The 19,603-nt window shown below is 48.0% G+C and overlaps 1 protein-coding gene across 4 annotated transcripts in view; it reads left to right on the top strand.

Moving 5' to 3' along the window:
* ASAP3 (ArfGAP with SH3 domain, ankyrin repeat and PH domain 3) overlaps positions 1-19,603 on the top strand; it is a 47,366-nt gene that overhangs the window by 13,635 nt on the left and 14,128 nt on the right. For 2 of the 4 annotated variants that reach the window (XM_059915895.1, XM_059915899.1), the window contains 5 exons: positions 11,054-11,126; positions 11,216-11,361; positions 14,021-14,095; positions 14,953-15,045; positions 15,271-15,320. In XM_059915895.1, the coding sequence (XP_059771878.1) occupies positions 11,054-11,126; positions 11,216-11,361; positions 14,021-14,095; positions 14,953-15,045; positions 15,271-15,320 (437 nt within the window). The remainder of the gene's footprint in view (positions 1-11,053; positions 11,127-11,215; positions 11,362-14,020; positions 14,096-14,952; positions 15,046-15,270; positions 15,321-19,603) is intronic. The other 2 variants (XM_059915896.1, XM_059915900.1) reach the window with 2 other exon arrangements.

The raw sequence follows: 19,603 nt of genomic DNA, 5'->3' as shown, positions 1-19,603 counted from the left end.
GGGTGGAGAGGGGCAGGCTTGCAGATTTGAGGTTCCAGGGGAGATGCTTGTTCAGGGAGTAGAGCTGAGCTGGGATTGCCTGGAGGAGGGATGCTAGCAAATACTTCCCAGTCCCACCCTTGCCCCTCCTTGCTGGCCACCCACAAAGGGCCCTGTGGGGCTCCCTGCTTTCTTTGGATCTGCTAATTGGGCAGGTGGGTGAGCAAAAGCAAACTTTGAGCATGATGTGAACAGGACAGCTCACGTTTGCAAGGGCTACAAACTTAGCCAGTCCTTATTGATTCGATTCCCAGTGGGAGGTGGCTGGAACGTCACTGACTATCATTCCCATTTTGCAGATGCGGACCCTGGGGCCCAGAGACTGAAGAGATTGCAGACTTGCTCAGGGTCTTGGTATTGGGTCCAGAATAGAACCCCAGTCTCCTCTCTCTACATCCTGTGCTCTTTCTACTACGTGCCCTCTTTGGAATTAGGCAGCAGAGCTTGTGCAACTTCCTTTAGCCAGCAGGTCAGCCTTAAGCCCTTCCTGTCTGCCCCTCAAGGACCCTCCCGCCTGGCCCTTGCCCTCCTTTGCCTCTCTCAGGCCGACTTCTCCAAACCCCACTCTCTCCCATCCCATTCCTCTTATCAAAAGCTGTGCCCAGACAGCTGTCCATTGAAAGGGGCCCGCTCATATACTAAGGTGTCAAGGGGTTTCAGGTAACAGTGCAGTGGTCCTCAACTTTTCTGAACATAGGAACCCCCGTCTTCTTTCATTAACTTCACGTTGTAGAAATTTTCAAACACACAAAAGTAGACTCACCCAGCTTCAACAACTTATTTTGCCAATTTTATGTTTTCATCTACTAGCCCTCATTTTTTCTTATGGAGAATTTGGTATATTCACAGAAAACAGAAGAAAATAATGAACCTCCATTTGCTCATAACCCAGTGCTGCCCCGTTCCCATCCCAACCTGCTTCCCCAACTCTCATCTTGTTTTGAAGCAAATCCCAAACATCATATTGTTTCAGTCTTAAATATTTCAATACATAGCTCTAAACAGTAAGGACTTCTTTTTTTGCTTACATAACTAAAATGGGATGCCATTCTCGTACCCTGAAACATTAATAATAATCCCTAAATCATCAACTATCCAGTTTTCAAATTTCCAGTTGTCTCATAATTATCCTAACTTTTACAGTTTATTTTTTAAAAAGCAGGATTCAAGTAAAGTCCATTTGTTGATGGATGTTTTCAGGCTCCTAAGATTCCCCCTCCATCATTTTTGGTTTCGTTTTTTGTAGTCCACAGGAAAACAAACCAGTGGCCTATTCTGTAGTGTCACATCGTCTGACTGTGCTCACTGTTGCGTTCCCCAGGTGTGGTTTAATGAGTTTCTCCATCTTCTGCACTTTCTGTAAATAAATCAGTAGTTAGAAATGAAAAGCCTCAGGGTTTTCTGTGCATTTTTTGTCATTTCATTAAATATTTGAAATGTAACTCGGTTTGCTCATTAAAATATTGTATTTTGGGACTTCCCTGGTGGCGCAGTGGTTAAGACTCCGTGCTCCCAAAGCAGGGGGGCCGGGTTCGATCCCTGGTCAGGGAACTAGATCCCACATGCATGCTGCAACTGAGAATTCACATGCCACAACTAAGGAGCCTGCCTGCCGCAACTAAGACCCGGCACAACCAAATAAATGAATAAAATAAAAAATAAAATAAAATATTGTATTTTATTTTTCACAGTTAACATGTAGTTAGTACATATAATTTCATCTTCTCTCGTACATCAAAGATCAAAGGAGCCAGGATTCTGCCACCTCACAGAAGGACCCCCCCCTTTCTTAAAAATTTATCTTATTCAAGTATAGTCGATTTACGGTGTTGTGTCAATTTCTGCTGTATAGCAAAGTGATTCAGTTATACGTATCTATATATATATATAGAGAGAGAGAGAGAGAGAGAGTTACACACACATATTCTTTTTCATATTCTTTTCCATTATGGTTTATCAGAAGATACTGAATAGTTCTCTGTGCTATACAGTAGGACCTTGTTGTTTATCCATTGTATATATAACTGTTTGCATCTGCTAATCCCAAACTCCCAGGCCATCCCTCCTTCACCTCTCCCCTTGGCAAACACAAGTCTGTTCTCTACGACAGAAGGAACCCTTTTTTTTTTTTTTTTTTTTAAGTATTTGTTTTATTTTTATTTATTTATTTATGGCTGTGTTGGGTCTTCGTTTCTGTGCGAGGGCTTTCTCTAGCTGTGGCAAGCGGGGGCCACTCTTCATCGCGGTGCGCGGGCCTCTCACTATCGCGGCCTCTCTTGTTGTGGAGCACAGGCTCCAGACGCGCAGGCTCAGCAATTGTGGCTCACGGGCCCAGCTGCTCTGCAGCACGTGGGATCTTCCCAGACCAGGGCTCGAACCCAAGTCCCCTGCGTTGGCAGTCAGATTCTCAACCACTGCGCCACCAGGGAAGCCCGAAGGAACCCTTTTTAATGTCAAGGTTTCACTGACCTTTCCTTTACACTTGTACTTTTAGTATTGATTGATTGATTGATTAAGAAATATGGAAAAGGACAAAAAGCTACCATGAATTCAAAAATACGTTTAAAGATTTGTGTCTTATTGATCATAACAGCTGCATTCATATCTGGAATGTGGTCATACTAATTTGTGAGACTTTTTTATTGGTCTGTAGTGCTTACTATATAAGTGTGCCTTCATAGGGCCATGGTAGTAACTCCTTGGACCTCCAGGGCCTGGGGCCCACAGACTGGGAATAAACAAGGGAGTTAGAGTCCAACTGTCCCAGGTCTATCTCGGCCACTTCCTGGCTGTGTGAGCTCAGGCAACTGTCTTTACTTCTCTGAGCCTCACTGACTCATCAGCCAGATGGGAATAAAAGCAATGACTGTCTTATCAGGATGCTATGAGTCTTAAAGGGTGGATGTCAAATTGCTTTACAAACTGTAAAGCCCTGTGCAAGTTTTGGATTGTATTCTTTCCTTAGTTTGTTTGCATTTCCTATGAGACCTGGGGCAAGAAACTCATCTGAGCTTTTGTTTTGCAGTCTGTAAAACGAGGAGGTAATGTTAGATTATCTCCAATATTCTGTGATTTAGTCTCTCAAGGGACAACATCATGGTCTAAAACAAAGCTAGAAACTGGTTTTCTTCTCCTGTGCCAACTATACTTTAATTGGTAGAGGCTACCTGAAGAGCTGCCTCAACAGAATGATGGAACAAAACCAGAGTCAATGGGAAAAATACTGTGACTGATTAATGATGGCTCCAATGGTCATGGGATGCCACAAAAGGGGTGCCTATGCCCCGTATTATAATGGTCCAAAGGAGTGAATGTCTAATGGTGAAATTTAATCTGCAGCTCTCAAGGCCTTAGCTTTAGCAGCTCTGCCCCCTGGGCTGGGTCGCCATGGTTACCTCAGCTGGCTCCGAGAAATCACAGGAATGAAGAATGGCTCCTATTGATGAATCCTGACCCAGGAAGGGGGCATACAGAAGGCCCTTCCAAGCAAGGCAGCTGGGCATGGCCCTAGTGCTGCCATCTATGATCTTTTGCCTTCAGAGAGCGAGAGCACAGTGTGTGTGTGTGTGTGTGTGTGTGTGTGTGTGTGTGTGGAGGGGGTGTGGGGGCCACAAAGGGCAGTATCACCAACTGGAATTCAGACTTTGTCCAGGCCTAGCCAGGCAAGGCTGCCTGAAGGACTCCAGTTGGTTTTCCAAGTTCAGACATGTCCCTGGTACTCTGAGTTTCGCCTGCCTTTGCCCAGTGCCTGCCCAGGCTCTTGCAGGGACTCTTAGCTTTGAGAGAAATCTAAATGGCCATCACTACTAATCCAAAATCTGGTGCCTGAATCATGCTCTACCACCTGAAGTCCCTAAATACTTCAAGGTCACTCCCTCCAGGGTCACTGATTCTTGCTTAGGAACTTCTTCCTGTGTTTGAGCTGAAATCTGTTTCTGTGTCTCTAATTCTACCTCTCAGTCCTGGAAATCCTCTTCAGGGCCAACTTCAATAAATCTGTTTTCTCTCTAGTAGGACAGCCCTTGGAGTATTTGCAGTTGGGGCCCTGACACTGCTGTCAACTTCCTTTTCTTTGGACAGGTCTCCCTCTGTCCCTCCCTCCTCCCTTCCTGTGTGAGGGGATGTTGAGGGGATATGGTAGAGATGGTTGAGCTGAAATTCAGGCTCAGAGGCAGATCCAGTCCCAGGGTCAAAGAAGCTGTGTCCCTTAACCTCTGTGGGGCAGCTTGGTGTTATGGAAAGAACATTGGCCCTGGATTTGACCAGACCGGGGTCTAAATTATGACTCTGCTACTGTTCAGCATTATGTGACCTGGACACACCTGGACATGTTCCTTCCCCTGACAGCTTCATCTATAAAAACGCAGATGGTGATGCCTGTCTCAAACGGTGGCTGGGAGGGTGACAAGTAAGAGTCTGGCCCAGAGCCCTTACTCAGGCACTCAGGACATGTAACATCTTGCACTCTGTGTCTGCCCAGTGACAGAGGTTTCACTGCAGTCCCTCTGTACCTGTGGTTCCCACATCTTGCTGAGCAGGATCATGGGGGTGGGGGGAGGTATCTTTAATTAGCTCAAGGAAAGTTGAGAAATTCCTAAACCAAATTCCGTTTAATTTTGCAATGGATAACATCATTAGCAGTCAAATAATAATGTTCTAAGCACTTTACCTATGTGAGTTCATTTAATCTCCCCAACAACCCTATACAGTAGAAACTATTATCATCCTCATTTCATGAATGGGGAAATTGAGGCACAGAGAGGTCACATAGCAAATACCAAAATGGAGCTAGAATTCTAAACCAGGTAGTTTGGGGCCAGCCTCATACTTTTAGCAATGATGATTTACTGCATCTCTGAAAGGTGGAATTAGACCAGTGATCCCCAAACTGGAGCATGCGTCGGAATCACCGGGAGGGCTCATTGCAACTCAAATCGCTGGGCCCCACCTCCAGATTTTCTGAGTCAGCTGAAGAATCTGCATTTCTAACACGTTCCCAGGTGAAGCTGTCAATTCCCTACTTTGAGAATCACTGACTACTGGGGATTAAAAGGACTCCCTGAGTCCAGAGGCTGGTTTTTGGGTTTTGTTAACCTATCCAGTCACAGGCATGGGGAATGAGGGCTGATCTCATACAGAGGCAGAAAACAAATCACAGTAAAAATCATACTCATATTTTCCAAATGCCCCAAGCCTTGGCACCATGCTGTTAATGTCTGTGATCTCATCTAAGCCTCACAGTAACTCTGTGAGTTAAGTGGAGAATGGATTTTTTTCCCCTTGTGATATTATCTTTCTCCCATTTTAAAGAAGGGGAGGTTTAGAGATCTGGCTGGACTAGTATCACCCAGGGAGATAGTTTTCGGGGGACTGGGGCTAGAATCGTAACTTGGGACTCATCGTGCTGTGGTAGCCTCATTACTGGAGTTCTAAAAACCTCTGTGCCTTTCTCCAAATCCCTTCCCATCCCCAGGCTTTGATCTGAATTTTCTCCTTAAAACGGTATTTCTTTAGGTTAAATTTTTGCCCCACTGTATCATAGAGGGTAGGTGTTATCAGTCATTTATACCCCAGTGTGAATGATTTTCAAATATTTTCTTGAGAAAAGGGTGATTAGAATTCCCCCCTCTTTGTTTCCCCTTCGGGCACTTTGTGTTTATATGTCTGTGAGCCTTTTGAAGGAAGGGGCCATAAAATAGGTGCCAGGAGATGCTTGTTGAAATGAATGAATGATCCTCTCCTTGCCCATCCTTCCCAGAGCAAGCCTCCCTCCTCTAGCACTTCTACCATTTATACCTAGTACTCCCCCACACCGCGTCACAGCACAGCCTCTTAGTCCAGTGCTCACGGCCAAGCACCACAGCTTAAAGCTTTCCCTGTTCCTCCTAAGCAGACACAGCTCTGCTTTCCCTGGGCTCTGAGGTACCTTGTCCATCTTCCATTATAACCCTAATCACATTGCATTATAAATATCTATTTACTTGGCTCTTTCTTCCCTTAGATGGTAGTGTCCCTAAGAGCTGAGATTGTGTCTCTTATGCAGGATGTGAACACATAGCAGACACTCAATAACTAGGTGAATGAATGAATGAATAGCTGTGTGAACCTTGGTTGCTAAGAGCAGTAGGGGCAGGAATGGTATCTTGCCAGGAAGCCATTTCCTGATACATTTCTGACAAGGGCATCAAGGGACAGTTTGTGGGTGATTAGGATGACTTGCCTGCCTGTACCAGTAAGAGCTAGGTTCAGCTATAAGTGACAGAATACCTAGCATAACAGTGGCTCAAATAAGATAGACATTTACTTTTCTTTCATATAAAAAACATCTACAGATAAGTAGTCCAGAGCTGACAGGGTGGCTCCACAGTCACCAGGGACAAGGCTACTACTTTGTTGCTCCACCATCCATAATATGTGGCTTCTACCTCATGGTCCAAGATGGCTGCCTGAGCTCTAGACATCACAAATGCATTCTAGATAGGAGAAAAGTATGACAGGACACCCCTCCCTTTTTTTTCTTTTCTTTATTAAATTTTTTTTTCTTTATTTTTGGAGTAGTTTTAGGTTCACAGCAAAATTGAGTGGAAAGTATAGAGAGTTCCCAAACACCCCTGGCCCTACACAGGCACAGCCTCCCCTACTATTACCATCCCACACCAGCGTGGTACATTTGTTATAATCAATGAACCTACACTGACGCATCATTATCACCCAAAGTCCATAGTTTACATTAAGGTTCACTCTTTTTTAAAATTTATTTATTTATTTATTTTTGGCTGCATTGGGTCTTCGTTGCTTTCTCTAGTTGCGGCGAGCAGGGGCTACTCTTTTTTTTTTTTTTTTTTTTTTTAGGGGCTACTCTTCATTGCGGTGCGCCAGCTTCTCATTGTGGTGGCTTCTCTTGTTGCAGAGCACAGGCTCTAGGCACACGGGCTTCAGTAGTTGTGGCACGTGGGCTCAGTAGATGTGGCTCGCAGGCTCAGTAGCTGTGGCGCAGGGGCTTAGTTGCTCCACGGCATGTGGGATCTTCCCGGACCAGGGATTGAACCCGTGTCCCCTGCATTGGCAGGCAGATTCTTAACCACTGCTCCACCAGGGAAGTCCCTTAAGGTTCACTGCTTCACCAGGGAAGTCCCTTAAGGTACATTCTATGAGTTTTGACAACTGTATAGTGACATGTATCCACTATCCTGGTATCATACAGAATAGTTTCACTGCCTAAAACTCCTTTGTGCTCCACCTATTCATCCCTCCCTTCCCCCAACTCCTGGCAACCACTGATTTTTTACAGTTTCCATAGTTTTGCCTTTTCCAGAATGTCATATAGTTGGAATCCTACAGTCTGTAGCCTTTTCATATTCGCTTCTTTCACTTAGTAATGTGCATTTCAGTTTCCTTCATGTCTTTTGTGGCTTGATAGCTCACTTCTTTTTAGCACTAAATAATAGTACATTGTCTTCCAAGTTTTGGCAGTTATGAATAAAGTTGCTATAAACATCCATGTGCAAGTCTTTATGTGGAAATAAGTTTCAACTCATTTGGTAAATACCAAGGAGAGCAGTTGCTGGATCATATGGTAAATGTATGTTTAGTTTTGTAGGAAACTGCAAAATTGGATTCCAAAGTGGCTGTGCCCTTTTGCATTCCCACCAGCAATGTATGAAAGTTCCTGTTGTTCCACAACTTCACCAGCATTTGGTGGTGTCAGTGTTTTGGGTTTTGGTCATCCTAATAGGTGTGTAATCCCTCCCTTCCTTTTTTTTTATAAATCCATTTATTTTATTTATTTATCTTTTGGCTGCGTTGGGTCCTCGTTGCTGTGCACGGGCCTCTCATTGCGGTGGCCTCTCGTTGCAGAGTATGCGCTTCAGTAGTTGTGGCTCGCGGGCTCCAGAGCACAGGTTCAGTAGCTGTGGCGCACGGGCTCAGTTGCTCCGCTGCACACGGGATCCTCCTGGACCAGGGCTTGAGCCCGTGTCCCCTGCACTGGCAGGCGGACTCTCAACCACTGTGCCACCAGGGAAGCCCCCTCCCTTCCTTTTAAAACTACTTTCTGGAAGCTAACAAATGATATATCCATTACATACCATTGGTTAGAACTGTCACATGACCACATTTAGCTGCAAGTTAGGCTGGGAAATGTAGTCTTTTTTTTTTGGCTGCGTTGGGTCTTCATTGCTGTGCGCGGGCTGCGGTGAACAGGGGCTACTCTTCGTTGTGGTGCGCGGTCTTCTCATTGCAGCGGCTTCTCTTGCTGCGGAGCATGGGCTCTAGGCGCACGGGCTTCAGTAGTTGTGGCACATGGACTCAGTAGCTGTGGCTTGCAGGCTCTAGAGCGCAGGCTCAGTAGCTGTGGTGCGCAGGCTTAGTTGCTCCGTGGCATGTGGGATCTTCCCGGCCCAGGGCTCGAACCTGTGTCTCCTGCATTGGCAGGCGGATTCTTAACCACTGCGCCACTAGGGAAGCCCCAGAAATGTAGTCTTTATTGTGAGAGGCCAAGTGGCCATCTGAAAAGTCAGAGTTCTAATTGCTAAGGAGGAAGAGAGAATGGATTGGGAGCCAACCAGCAGCCTCTGCTACACTGCAGGGAAGAGAGATCCTCTCAAACTAGCTTAAGCACTAAAGGGAATTTGTTTGCTAGGTTCAGGGGTATTTCATGGAGGCCCAAGGACAGGAAGTATGGAAGGGCCTCTGAGGGTGAAGGATCTGGAAAGTTGCCAGAAACCAGGGCCGCTCTTCTCTTGTGCTTCTCTGTGGCAGCATGGGTCTCATTTGCTTCTTTCTACACATCTACTTTGTTCTTTTCCCTTTGCTTAAACACTTCCAATCAATTAGCTAGCTTTCCAGAGCCTGATTCCAAATTCCTTGGAGAGAGAATCTGATTGGCCCAGCTTAGGTCAAGTGTCAACCTGGTCCAGTCAACTCTGGCTGGACAAACAAGGCAGCAAGGGCCCAATTGTAGAGGGGTTTTCAGAGAACGGGTGTCATGGGATAGGAAGACTCCCCAAAGGGTATGTAGAGCATGGACATAAACCTCTCAGGTCTGTGTCCCAGGGCTTTGCAAACCATCATTCATTTAGGTAAACAATTATTGAGCACCTTTTGTATGCTAGGCACATGGATCTGCCTTCTAGGGAGTTTTCTAAATCTCTTTGGAATTTGTTCATATCTTTAACCTGCACTGTCTTTTGGAGTGAAGTCCTAGCTCCTTAAATTAATCAACTCTTATCTTTCCCTTTCAAGTTTCAAGGTGGGAGTCAAGGGCTTTGGCAAACACGTGTTTCCCCGTCTAGGTCTTTGGGAACTACAGACATGTCCGCGTTCTCCCCTCTTGTCTTTGTCTCTCAGATAGAAACGTCTTAGTTCTTTAGCTGAGTCAGTTATGGCCCCCTCTCCCCAATCTCCCTAAGTCCTCAACTTTCTTTCTTCAGCTCTGGGATGGGCCTCCACTGGTCCCAAACATGAAAGTATCTCAAGGTCATACTCAGGGGACAGACTGTTAGGTTTCTATTCCCTGGAGGAAAAGTACCCAGAATTTGATGGGTACTTTTTAGCATCAGGAGCAACTGCTGACAATCAGAGGTACTGTTCATTTAGGACACACTCTGTGCTCAGCACCAAACTAAACCCTTTATGTGCATCGTCTCATACATACAGTCCTCATAATAACCCTGAGAGGTAGGCACTATTTCCCTCATTTTACAGATAGCTAATCAGGGAGCTCAGAAAGAATAGGCAACTTGCCCAAAGTCACACAGCGTCTGGGCAGTGGAGCTGGGCTTCAAAACCAGACCCCTCTCCCTCCAGAGGCTTCCCGTGTGCCCAAGGCGTCTGAAAACACTCCGCATTGCCTCCAAGGACTGCCTTGTGCTTGTCCTCCTGTGAGTTTGGTTTAGAATCTTTGCAGATACCATTCCAAATGTTTGCTAACTCTTGCCACATTGAAGTAACTCTTTGGCGATCAAATTTTGATCCCATTATCGTCACTGGACAAAATAGGGGGGTGCTGGGGTCAGGGTGCAGCCATTGTGTGTGGATGGAGCGCTGTATTAGGGCACCCCTGGAAGCCCAGCTCTGCTGATTCCCCACTATTTGACTCTAGGCAAGACCCTCCCCTCTCTTGGCCTCAGTTTCCTCATCTGTGGCTCTTTGGGCCCTTTGCAGCCCTAATTCTATAATTTCCCACTTAACTATGCATTTCATGAGGATTTCATGAGGATTTCATGAGGTTGGCAGCTTCTATACCCCACTGAAAGAGGAGTGTGTCTGGGAGGTTTCCATCCGGGCTGAGCCGCCTGGGGTATGTGACTCCTGCACGTGATGCTGTCACATCTTCTGGCTTCCCCACAGTCTGCTGTTTGTTCTGCAACCCCTGGAATTTGGGGTTGCCTGATATCGTCCCAGCAGTTCTCTCCAGGGGGGGCTGAGTGTCCACCTCTACCCTCCTCATCTCACTGCCCACCGATGGTGTCCCAGCCTCTTCCTCCTTATCCTCACGTGGCTGCTTACTGAGCCTGGGGTTTGGGGAACAAGTCTTTCCCCATCTGAGTCTTTCGAGAATATAGAGACGTCCATGTTTTCCTCTGGTATTTTGCTAAGCGTCGTGTATGTATCGTAAAATCATTCTCTCAGCAACTCTGTAGTGTCACCCTCATTTTGCAGACGAGGCACCCTAGGCTCAGAGAGGCAAACAGATTTATCTAGGTTGACACACTAGTTAGTGCCAGAGCCGAGATTCAAACCCCGGTCTGGCATACCCCACGATGCCACGTGCCTTGGAATTGCTGTGTTTCTTGTCCCGCATGAGGAGAAAAGCTTGGCCTTCCTGGTGTGGTGTGACTGATCTGTGGCTTCCCACGTGGCCTGGGTGGGGGAGGGTGGTCTGTTTATGTTTCGTCGGGGTGCAGGGGGACCCTAGGGAGGGAACTATGGGTGTGTTTGGAGGGTGGGATCGCAGAGTCAGGCACCCTTCCCGGCTGAGCATCCCTGAACCTCTGTCCACATTTGCTTCCAGATGCTGGAAGGAGACCAGGCCATCCTACAGAGAATAAAGAAGGCTGTGCGGGCGGTCCATAGCTCCGGCCTCGGTGAGTGAGCCTGCTTGGTGCCAGCCTGGCGAGGCAGCCCTTTCCCCAGCTCCAGCCTGGAACTAACTCTGCGCCTCCCTGCTCCACAGGGCACGTGGAGAACGAGGAGCAGTACCGAGAGGCCGTGGAGTCCTTGGGCAACAGCCACCTGTCTCAAAACAGTCACGAGCTGTCCACCGGCTTCCTGAACTTGGCCGTGTTCACCCGCGAGGTGGCCGCGCTCTTCAAGAACCTGGTGAGGCCCTGCTCCTCTTTCACTCAGCCTCAGCCCAGGCTCAAGGCAAATCTAATCAGTGACTTAAAAACCCGACTGGGAAAGGGTTGGTTTCCACCCTTCTTCCAGGTTTCCCTTGACCTCGAGTCTCCCTTGACCTCTGACTCATGACCCGAGGTTCCTTTCCAGTTCTTTTTTTTTTTTTTTAATTTTAATATTTATTTATTTATTTTGGCTGCGCTGGGTCTTAGTTGCAGCATGCAGGATCTTTAGTTGCGGCATGCGGACTTCTTAGTTGCGGCGTGCGTGTGGGATGTAGTTCCCTGACCAGGGATTGAACCCGGGCCCCCTGCATTGGGAGCGCAGAGTCTTACCCACTGGACCACCAGGGAAGTCCCCCTTTCCAGTTCTGACCTCCTATTTGCATTCTTCTTCCCCTCTGACTTCCTTCCGGCCGGCGTCTCCTCTCCCCTCTCTCCCTCCCTCCCTGCCCTCCTCCTTCTCCTCTGTGGTGAGCACCCAGGAGCAAAGGGGGTCTCACAGTGGGGAGGAGCCCCACTCAAGGGAGGGCAGGCTGAGGTTCCTGTCTTTGCACCACTGCCTCTCCTTCACCTTCTTTGTCCTCTGCTTTCCCAACCATACCTGCTTTGTCCTCAAAGGCAAGAACGTGCCTTGCCTCAGCAAGCCTCTCAGCTCCTGCACGTAGCCCAGTGGCCTCAGGTTCCTTCCTGAGATGGCCTCCTCCCCGTCAGCCAAGTCCCCGCCTCAAGGCTACCCCAAGACATGAGCTCTTTCCTGGTGCAGGCATGGTTCTCAGTACTTCACGTGTGTTAACATTTCATCCTGGAGCACAGCTCTGTGGGGTTGTTTTTACTATTGTCCCCCCTGTACAGGCTAGGAAGCTAAGACATGAGGTTAAGCACCTTGCCCGAGGTCACACAGCTGATTTGAGCCCAGCATCCGAGCACAAGCCTGGCTGTACCACCTCCCAGGAAAGCCTCTCTCCCTTCTCCCTCTAGGCTCCATAGCTTTTGGCCCAGCTTTCGTGGCTCAAGCTCCACCCAGGGCCCTTCCTGGCTGGCGGGGACCACATCATCTCTACGAGGCAGTTTGCTTAGTGATCAAGCACCCACACCTCAGGCTTAGACTCAGGCCTTGAATCCCTGCTTTGCTGCTCACTAAGTGTATGACCCTCGGCAAGTCCCTCAGTCTGCTCAAGCCTCATCTGTAAAATGGGGATAACAATGGTCCCCACCTCACAGAGTGGTGATGAGGATTTCGCAAGTTAAGTGCCTGCTCCGGGGTAGCGCTCAGTTAACATTAGCTAATATTGCCGTCTGTCATCATTTTGTCTCTTTGCGTAGCACTGCCTCGCACCCTGTCCTGCATGTAGAGGCCTTTAACAGTGTTTGGGTTCAACTGAATCAGTGACGTCTTTTGTCTTTACCTCTCCTCCCCTTGTTTCAGTCAAACTAGTGTTTGCTGAGGGTCTTCTCAGTGGTGGGCGATGTACCAGGGGCTGGTGACACAGGGAAGAGTCAGACTGCCTCGGAGAGCCACAGCCTAGTCGAGGAACTGAGATGTGAAATGACACCAAGCAAGACCAGCAGTGTGGCACAAACTCAAGGACCCAGCGGCTTGGGTCAGAGGCGTAGGGCTGCCATGGCTCAGAAAAGGGGAGGTCAGGATAGGCCACAGGAGGAAGTAGTCAGGAAGGCTTCCTGGAGGAGGGGAGGCCAGAGCTGTACCTTGAAAGGTGGGCTGAAATATTAGATAGGCTGTTCTGAGTTGCCAAATGACAGAAATTCAACTCAAACTAGGTAAATTTTTTTTTTTTATGTCTTTTTCTCTCTTTCAATCTTTTTTTTTTTTTTTTTGGCCACGCCACATAACTTGTGGGATCTTAGTTCCCCGACTAGTGATTGAACCTGGGCCCACCCAGCCCCAGCAGTGAAAGCACCGAGTCCTAACCATTGGACCACCAGGGAATTCCCTAGGTTAATTTTTGAAAAGAGAATTCACTGGCCCCTGTAATGGGAAGTCCAGGTAGGCAGCTGGTCTTAGGCTCCTTTTCTTTCTCTTAAAGAGTTTCTCTCTGTCTCTGCTCAGTGGGCAGGCCCAAATTCACACCTTACATAAGAAAGACAATCTTTCTTCCGTGACTTTGGCAGAAAAGTCCCAGGAAGTATTCTGATTGGCTGGCTTGGGTCACGTGCCTGTTTCTGATCCAATCACAGTAGCCAGAGGGTGGGGCACTCTGGTCACCTCTGACTCCTGTGTTCACCCCATGTGACCATAGGGAATGGGTTCCCCACATTATAAGGGGAGTGGAGGAACTAGCCAGACAGAAACAACAGATGGGTGCTACAGGTGGACCTCAGAGGGTCCGAGAAGAGAGGTGAGGGTGTCCCTCTGGCAAAGGGACAAAGACAGGCTGACCATGGATGCCGTGGATTGAGCAGTGAGGTGATAAGGCGGATTAGTCAGGGGAGGGGAAGAGCTTTCACAGGAGGCCGACCCCGCCACCCCTTGTACTCCTTCACCTTCTTGTCTTTCTCTCCCCTGCCTCCTTTACCCCAGTGCTGTCCTTGGCCTTGCGATGCTTCACCGTACCCTGAGCCCCTTGGGGCTGGATGGACGGTCACCCAAGGTGGGGTATGGGGGTCTCTGCTTTTTCCAGGTTCAGAACCTGAACAACATTGTCTCTTTCCCCCTGGACAGTCTGTTGAAGGGGCAGCTGAGGGACGGGCGACAGGTGAGTTTCCATGTGGGCAGCAGGGGGAGTGCAGAGGTGGTGGGATGGAGCAAGACAGGGGTGGGCAGGAGACCATAGGGGAGGCAAGGCTGGGCTGAGGACGGAGGCCAAGCGAGGCTGTCACAGTGGGTGTGCTGACCCCATATTACTGACCCTCAGGATGACAGGAGGACCTGGCCCTGGGGTGAGCCTAGGATGGCTGACTTACTGTCTGCCAGGGCCCTTTACAGCAACCCAATGTGGGGGGTTCTGTAGGTGCTGTTATCCCCATTTTGCAGTTGAGGAAACTGAGGCTCAGGGAGTTTGGTACCTGCTTACAGTTTACACAGCTGGTCAGCGGAGGAGCCAGTGTGAGAGTCAGGCCTCCTGACTCCCATGCTTGGCTGCTGTCTCTGCAGCAGGCAGCTCCTGGCTCGAGGCAAAGTAGAACTCAAAGAGAGTAACAGAATAATCTCCCTGGGAAGTCTGCCCCAGAAGGCCCCTGAGAGGTTCTCCCCGCAGAGGCTTTCCTCCTTGCCCCAGGAACCACCCAAACCAGACCAGCAGCTTTTTCTCCTGGTAGACTGGGGCACCTTGGAAGTTTGGGGGTGGGGGGAGGGGGGCTGTTCTGAAGGGTGTGAGCAGCCTGCTGGATGAGGCCCAGGCAAACTAGGCCAGGGATCAGCCAGGTCTCTCCGGCTTGCTGTGTGGCCTCGGGTAGACTTCTTAGCCTCTCTGTGCATGTGTCCCTCCACCTGTACCTTCCTGTTGAAAGGGTGAGCAAGTACCAGGCAGGAGAAAACAGTGGGGTAAAGTTAGGGGAGGATTCTGATCTTTATCCTCCATCCTTTTCCTCATGGTGATCTCCATCTTCTAAGGGAGGGGACTCAGGGCAGACCCCCCAAAATCTCCCCAATACCCTAGGCCTGAGCCTACCAATTCAGACGGATTACTGGCAACTGCGGGAAGAGGTCAGTTGGGAGAAGGGGCTCAGCTCTGAGAAATGGGGTTGGTTGGGTCTATTTTGGGGGGTCAGGTTTGCAGTCAGGGCTATGTGGGCAGGGGGTGGTTGGATTGTGTCTCTGAGCGGCACAGGGGAGCATGCAAGTGCAGGGTCCCCCTCATGGTAGCAAAGTGTACTGTAGATTCCAGACCCCAAGAGCCCCTTTGGGCAAATTGTTCTTTCTGAACTACAGGATTCCAAAAAGCAACTGGAGAAGGCATGGAAGGACTACGAAGCCAAAATGTAAGTGGCTGCGGCCAGAGTGGTTTGTCCAGGAGAGCAATGTTTCTGTTGCAGCGGGAGGCTGGATATGCGGAAGAACCTAAGTGCTGCCAGGGCACGTCACCCAGAAGTGCATGGCACCTCGCTCTCTAGAAATGTTTATGGGGGCTGGTTTATGCCCAGGCCTGACGGGAGTCTGGGGGCTGGACCACGAGATGACTAAAGGGGAGCTATTGTGAAGGGACCCCAAGATGCTGCTTTCAGAGACCCATCTGCTCAGTGGTGCCAGACATGGGCAGAGAGATGGAAAGGAGCATCCATTTACTCAACACCTCCATGTGCCAGACATCCATCCTCACGCTCACCCAGCCCTGTGAAGGAGATAGTAGTATCCCAATTATCAGAGGAGGAATTAGAGGTTCAGAGTGGTTAAGTTACTTGCCCGAGACCATACAGCTAGGCAGAGGCAGAGCTGGGATTCACGTTCGTTGATCCTGTTTCTGCAGCACCAGGCAGTATCTATAAACATTTAGCTGGACATAAAGGACGAAAGGCCATACCCGGGCCTCTTGTGTGCAACACACAATACTCCAGATTTCTCACTAGCTACTGGGACATTAGGGAGACAGAAGGAGTCCCAGGTACCCAGTAACCAACTGCCCCTGAGCAGGGACTCCTCGGGTTCTGCCTGCCAAACTCTGTCCAGGTCCTGGCCCCAGCCCTCAGCCAGGACCCAGCTGGGCCCACTGTACCTCAGGGCACCGTTTGCTCTTCTTTGTAAAATTTTGGCTTCTCTTGCATTTTGCAAAAGCAATGTGTTCATTATGAATAACTTAGAAAATATGGAGAAGTAGAAGAGGAAACATTTTTAATTATCTCTAGGAGAAGATGAGGGTCATGTGGGGGAATACTAGTACTACTAGTAGGTTCTAGTACTTCTCTGTTGTTAGAATTTTTTTACATAGTGTGTGTAGCACTGTAATTTCATCATTTTAAAAAAGTGGAGGGTGGGGGAGAGTTCCCTGGTGGTCCAGTGGTTAGGACGCGGTGCTTTCCCTGCCGTGGCCCAGGTTCAATCCCTGATCAGAGAACTAAGATCCCACAAGCGGCATGTTGAGGCCGGGGGTTGGGAGGGGGAAGCAGGGGGAGGGGAAACTACCAAAAACCAGAAAGAAGATCCTTCATTTCCAAGCCTAAAGTATTAACATCTTTCTAGTCATTTTTCTATATATAAAGAAATATTTTTACAAAACCGAGATCATAATAATCATACTGGAGTTTTTTTGCTTAAAAATACATTGTGACCATCTTTCTACATCATTACATATTTTTATACAACGTCACTTAAATGGGTGCACTGTGTGTCAACATATGCATAATCCACAATGTATTTAATCTGCCCCTGTTGTTGGGGAAGCATCCTTGGAACTAAATCCTTGCTCCCACCCATAATTATTTCTGTAAAATCCTTCCAAGAAGTAGATCCTGGAGCTTTATTGTTCCTCAGGCTCCAAGCACCATGGGGACCTCCCTGAGTCTGAAGGAGGCCGAAACTCCTCCTCCCCCCCAACGAGGATCTCCATCTACACTCCCGGTGTGGGTGTAGATCTTGTGGTGAAGGGTGTGGGAGCTGTGATGAGCGTGGCCATCTGTTCTCATCAGAGGCCCAGGGAGGGGTGTGGCCACGCAGGCAGGTGATCTTTCTCTTTATGATTTGATGTGTAATCACATGGTCTTCATCTTCCTGAGTGACCTTGACTAAGCCCTTAGCCTTTTAGCCTTTCAGGGCATCATGTACTAAATAGAAAGAATAAGCCCTACCTTGCTGACCTTCCCCAAGTAGCTCTGCTTTTACCAGATTGATATATTGATCTTGCCTATAAGGTTTCGTTTAAAGAAAAGACTGTGTGTAATGATGGGGAAAGGGGCTTGTCTGAGGTTACGCAGTGAGTTATCGATAGGGCCTGGGCTAGAACCCAGGACTTCTGAGTCTGGCCTTCTTCTTCCAGTGGTCTCCTGGCTCCTGCTTCTATAACATAGGTCAAGCTACATGTCCTGGCACAGGTGTCTGTGTACATTCGTTTTATGAGGGCTCCAGGTATAGCTAGATATTAGCGAGCCATGAGTTGCTGTGTAATTCCACCTCATTCTTACCGAACCAGTCTGGGCAGCAACTGCAAGGGCCCAAGGGCCCTGATAGCATCTGTTGAATACCACCGGGATCCTCACCCCCTGGTTGTTTATATATGGGGCTCCCCTCTCCACCTGGGGCTGCTAAGAAAGGCATCCCAGGCCCTGTGCAGGGGACACAGTTATCAAGGCTGTTCCATTTTCAGGGATGTTTCCTCATCTGAAAAATGGGGCCAACGATACCTTGCAGGGTTGATGTGGAGATGAAATAAGTGCAGTGCATATACAGCACCTGGCACTGCAGTTCAACACGTACTTATTGGCCATCTTTCTGAGCCAGAACTGGGGCCAGAATAACACAGCAAGGGGTTCAGAGGCAGAAGCCCAGACCTCTGCTCCTAGCATTTCCCCGACCAGCCTGGGATCTTGGGCAATTACCTCCCTTCTCTGATCTCAGCTTCATCTTTTGGAAAATAGTCCCTGACCATGATCTATCAGAAAAGACACTGTGACTGTCACCAGCTGGGGGAACCAGGCAGGGAAGGGGGGATGGAACAAATCTGAGCCACAGTGTTCGTTACCAGTGCTGTCCCTAAGGCTCTAGCATCAGGCTGACTTGGGTTCAAATCCTCTAGTACTTAGAAGCTGTGTGCCTTGGACAAGTCACTTATCTGTAAAATGGAGTAATGACTCCTGCCTCATGAGATTATTGCTTTAGTGTGTGAAGGGCCTAGCAGAGCACTCAGCACAAAATTAGCACTTAAAAATAATTATTAATAATAGCAGCTAATACTTATACTTACTTAAGAGCTTCCTTTGTGCCAACTGCTGTGATAAGCTCTTTACATCTGTCATCAGTTATTCATCTTGGAAGGGAAAGGTGCTATTATCCCCAATTTATAGGTAAGTAGTGAGGGAAAAAATATCACCACAATCCCTGCCTTAGTGGATCCCACTGGTTTGTAAGCAAGAAGAGAGGTGGGTCCCAAAATAATGAAAATACAAAGTGACAGTGCTATAATGAAGGCATCAGCACAGAGGTGGCAGAACAGGCAGGCAGTTTTGGGGTGGAGGGAAGGGTGGTTGGAAAAGGCATCATAGGAGAGGTGGTTCAAGGTGTCAGGTTGGCAGGTGCATGATTCGTTTTGATTCCTTTCCTCCCCCATCTCCCTCCCCCCTGACCTCCTCACTCCACTGGTACCTGTTCCTCATCCCCTGAATAATGTTAGACTGTGGCTGTGGTCCCCTTCTCTAGTTATCTTTGTCTTCTTAGTAACTAGCCTTTCAGCACTTTTCACTCCTGCTGCAACTCCATTCAAAGAAAATAAAAATATTCCTAACATTTGAAATGTTTATGAAACATTGGTCATACTTTGAGGACAGGGAGGGAATGGGATTTGCTATTTTCTTTGTGGGGTTGTATGCAGTGGAATGAAAGCACTCCCAGCTGTTAGTTTGAGGTGTATCAGGTCATTTCAGGTGACTCTCAGACTTTGTAGGGAAATCTTTGTAAATTACCATAGCTGAGGCTGAGGGACAGAGCTATGGTAATTCACAAGGCCATGTATCATACTTCACAGCTTATCTTCATCCTGAGCTAAGTAGCTTCTAGCCTCCACTAGACCTTGCATAAAAAATATTAAATAAATAAATAGGAAGTATGCTACACTAAAAAAATTATCTAGGGAATTCCCTGACGTTGCAGTGGTTAGGACTCAGCGCTTTCACTGCCGGGGGCCAGGTTCGATCCCTGGTCGGGGAACTAAGATCCCACAAGCCACATGGTGCAGCCATAGGTAGATAGATAAATAAATGCATAAATAAATAAAAATAAATTATCTAAGGGAATCATCAAGTTATTACTATAATCATCAGTATCATTAGCATCATCATAATCCTGTCATTTATTGAGGGCTTACCATACACCAGGGACTGTACTAAATGTTTCCAATGCATTAAATCATCTGAGAAGTAGGCAGTATTAGTCTCATATTTGAAATGGGGAAACTGAAGCTTAGAAAGATTTATAAGGTTAAGTAAGCAAGGGAGCTGCCATTCAAATCCAGAATCCACATTTCTAGCCACTGTACTATACTGTGGCTTCCTTTTTGTCCATATACTCTGGAGCAGACTTCTTTCCACGCCAGTATATATAGATTTCCCCCATCCTTTTT

The sequence above is a fragment of the Balaenoptera ricei genome, chromosome 1, assembly GCF_028023285.1.
Source record: "Balaenoptera ricei isolate mBalRic1 chromosome 1, mBalRic1.hap2, whole genome shotgun sequence".
Classification (NCBI taxonomy): Eukaryota; Metazoa; Chordata; class Mammalia; order Artiodactyla; family Balaenopteridae; genus Balaenoptera; species Balaenoptera ricei.
The sequence above is the reverse complement of the archived record's forward strand: the minus strand, read 5'-3'. Positions and strand labels throughout refer to the sequence as shown.